Genomic DNA, 3619 nt, shown 5'->3' with positions numbered 1-3619 from the left:
TGGGGACTGCGTCGGCTCGGACTACTATGAGCCTAGACCTAATAATTCTGTCCCATATAACCTTTTTTATATTTTGGTGAGGGTTATATTGGGACAGAACGGGGTTCATTGAAATTTCGTGAGATCGCATGCAAAATGCATGCGCTGCGAATGCGGCCCGTACGCCGCTATTGGCGCGAAAAAAAACCTACCGTTTCCTTCTACATGACTTTACCTTGCTACAGATATGTGTATACATGAATCACTTCAATCGTTATTCACTTCTTAAAAGATTATTTTTCAGACACCCCGCTTCATTTAACTTTCGTAAATAACATTCGCCATTTACAAACAATCAGACCAATCAGAGCGAGTGTTACAATAGCCTGGTTCTCGCTTGCAAGGAGCCCTTGCTCGCCTGTATCTGTGGCGCTGCAGGAGGGCAGATAGACTAGCTCTGATTGGTCTGATTGTTTGTAAATGGCGAATGTTATTTACGAAAGTTAAATGAAGCGGGGTGTCTGAAAAACAATCTTTTAAGAAGTGAATAACGATTGAAGTGAATGTATACACATATCTGTAGCAAGGTAAAGTCATGTAGAAGGAGACGGTAGGTTTTTTTTCGCGCCAATAGCGGCGTACGGGCCGCATTCGCAGCGCATGCATTTTGCATGCGATCTCACGAAATTTCAATGAAACCCGTTCTGTCCCAATATAACCCTCACCAAAATATAAAAAAGGTTATATAGGACAGAATTATTCGGTCTACCACTACCAGTGACAGTACACGCATTCGAATTGGGGTGTGACTGTAGGCCTACTGTACTGTACTGTAGAGTAGTCTGTATCACTAATAACCCGACAATCCTCTGTGCATATATATGCGTGTGACTTTTGACCGGGTTCGCAATTCGTTAAAACTTTATAACTAATAAGGTCACAATTACTCAGCGAGAAAATTTATCTCACCTACGGTTCTCCACGCATGCACAGCACAGCAACGAAGACAGAAATCAAAACAATCTATCAACACATGATGGAAACGGCTGTTCTTGTGTTTTGCACATATTTGGCTAGTGAAATCACATGGCAAATAAATAATAATAGAATATTGTATACTTGTAGTTAACATACAGATATAAAAAGATTCTACTACCACAAATAAGCATTTTAAATTTTATTGTTTAAATATCTATTGATATTATATATTGAAAATTTTGGCTACTAATAGATAAGCCTTCATTGTTCGACTCAGTCTATACGAAACGCTCACCAGAATTTTTCTGCGCTTGCGTCGTAAGAGAAAGTTGGTTTCCAAATCGCATCGTAGAACGATATTTGAGATTTTCTTCCCCATTTCATGCCTACGTTTTCTATCTATCTTCACCTTTGAATGTCTAGAAGTTGTAGGTGAAAGTGGGAAGCATGAATGACGACTTAGAACTTGATGAAGATGGTGTCCATGGAGCAGATCGATGGGTAACCAGCTGGGAACAGGAGTGTCTGACTGAAGTCGCCACCCAGCCAAACATGGACGAGATCTTGCATAATGAACGGGACTTAGCTGCTCAGAAATTGTGGTTACATTTTCAGAACAGTGCCACAGCATTGGCTCAGATGTATAAAGGTGCTTAGTCCCATTTTATTTATACTATAGGTGATAGAATAAGGAACTTTGTTAAATCGTAAACTGGATCTATTCGTTTACATTTTGGAATATTTTCGTCGAGAAAGGCAAGGTGCCTGAACCAGGCTCCACTCCACAGTTGCGACGTCGGTGCATAATGATAATGTAGAATTGTTGGTAACGTGTGAATGCGTTGTAATAAACTAATATATGTTAGTGCTGGTCACAGGACAAGTATTATAATTGTAGCTGGTCGTTTTATGTTGCATTGTAATAATATTAATAGGTGTGGCTTATTTGAAACATTCTGCTTTTTCCAAATGTCAGGCACCGTTTATGACTATAGCGTATGTATGTAGTTGTTCATGTTAATGGTTTTAGTGAACTTTGTGCCAAATGATAACTTTTTCCAGATCGAACACAGGGGAATGCTTACTGGGTGCCTTTTCAGAATGCTGCAGGTGCTATTACATTAATGTATAAAGGTAAGTTTGCAGATTATGGACGATCCTCTGTCTCTGATAGTGATAAGACAAAGTTAATGCATTTAACTACACTTAAATTCATGATCCAATTTTATTTTCATTTTGTGTAGCCATTATGATAAATGAGCCATATTAGTAGTTAATTGTAATTGTTTTGTGATCACAAAACAAGCCTACATACATTATAATCGCTCCCTGATAGTGTATTGGTGGGTCTATGTTGCATGGGCAGCCATGTGCCCATAGCATTACAGGGTGTGAAATGAACCTTTATTACTTCGTAGTCATATGGACTACTAGATTTTGTAATCTGGTAGTCCATGAGCAATTCTGGTAGTTCAAATGTTTTTTGGATAGAAGTTCAATTTGACTGTAATATTCCGGTTAAGAACATTTACAAGTTATTGCCATTTATAAAACGCACAGGCACTTGGAACGTCTCAATAAAAAAAATAATGGTAAATAAACACGAAATGTATTTACTACCAAAGTCTTAATGTTTCTCTACTCTATTTAGCCTATTATTGCCGATAATCACTTGTAAACTTCCTGTCAAATGCTCATCTGCAACACACAAGTGCACCGCACGCACGCCCTGTGCACAAACAACATGAATAAGAGAGTAGGCAGGAAAGCGTGATCGCATAATTCGCTCGACGCTCGCTTCATTTCACATGACTACAGAACAGAAACACAACAAACAGCCTCCATCTTGGTATCTATGTGTAGCTAAATGTTCACTTGTTCGAATTACAACTGTCCTTTGTTCTTACATACTCCCACCAGAGATATCTCGTGAAATCCTGCAGGAAATGTTCTCTCCGTGAAAATGTAAACTGGACGTATCATCCGAAAATCCCTAACGACACTACTCGATCTTTTGATCAATCACTGTAGTCATGTGCGTGACGTTATGCCCGCGCGCATTATGCTTGGCTTGGTGGGCCTCGAAACGGAGCTCGGACGCCGGCATGCAATGCGCCCCATTACTCGTGTATAAACGGACATCTCGTCCGGTTTACATTTTCACGGCGAGAACAATACCTGCAGGATTTCACGAGATATCTCTAGCGGGAATAGGTAAGAACAAAGGACAGGGCAAGCGTGCGGTGTACTTGTGTGTTGCAGATGAGCATTTGACCGACATTTACAAGTAATTATCGGCAATAATAGGCGAAATAGAGTAGAGAAACATGACTGGTAGTAAATACATTTCGTTTATTTACCATTATTTTTTTTATTGAGACGTTCTAAGTGCCTGTGATAAAACGCAGTGGCTACGCGTTTGGAACCGGTCGCTTAGCCTTCAGGCTACGCATCCGGACATCCACTCACACAGTGATCGCGCGACTTGCGCTTAAACGCATGATTACGCAACGGGACGCTCTACTGATTGCCGTAAATATACAATATATGCACTGCTGCCGTCAATCCTTTCATCCGTCTTCTTTCTCTTTCACACATACGCACAGCTCTCTCTCTCTCTCTCTCTCTCTCTCTCTCTCTCTCTCTCTCTCTCTCTCTCTCT

The 3619-nt window shown here is 40.3% G+C and overlaps 2 protein-coding genes across 3 annotated transcripts in view; one reads left to right on the top strand and one right to left on the bottom strand.

The window, feature by feature from the left end:
- Positions 1-1390, bottom strand: part of LOC106810437 (inactive rhomboid protein 1-like) — a 30592-nt gene extending 29202 nt beyond the window's left edge. The window contains exon 1 of one of the 2 annotated variants that reach the window (XM_014813794.1): positions 1253-1390. In XM_014813794.1, coding sequence (XP_014669280.1) covers positions 1253-1304 — 52 coding nt within the window. In that variant the 5' untranslated portion in view covers positions 1305-1390. Of the gene's footprint in view, positions 1-948; positions 1024-1252 lie in introns of those variants that run through there. The other variant, XM_014813797.1, reaches the window with a different exon arrangement.
- The window catches only part of LOC106810438 (UPF0472 protein C16orf72 homolog), an 8834-nt gene continuing 6518 nt past the window's right edge, over positions 1304-3619 (top strand). Inside the window, exons 1-2 of the mRNA XM_014813798.1 lie at positions 1304-1606; positions 2020-2091. Coding sequence (XP_014669284.1) covers positions 1405-1606; positions 2020-2091 — 274 coding nt within the window. The 5' untranslated portion in view covers positions 1304-1404. The remainder of the gene's footprint in view (positions 1607-2019; positions 2092-3619) is intronic.

Source organism: Priapulus caudatus, unplaced genomic scaffold (genome assembly GCF_000485595.1).
Source record: "Priapulus caudatus unplaced genomic scaffold, Priapulus_caudatus-5.0.1 Scaffold440, whole genome shotgun sequence".
Lineage (NCBI taxonomy): Eukaryota > Metazoa > Priapulida > Priapulimorpha > Priapulimorphida > Priapulidae > Priapulus > Priapulus caudatus.
This window is presented reverse-complemented; position numbering and strand designations above follow the sequence as displayed.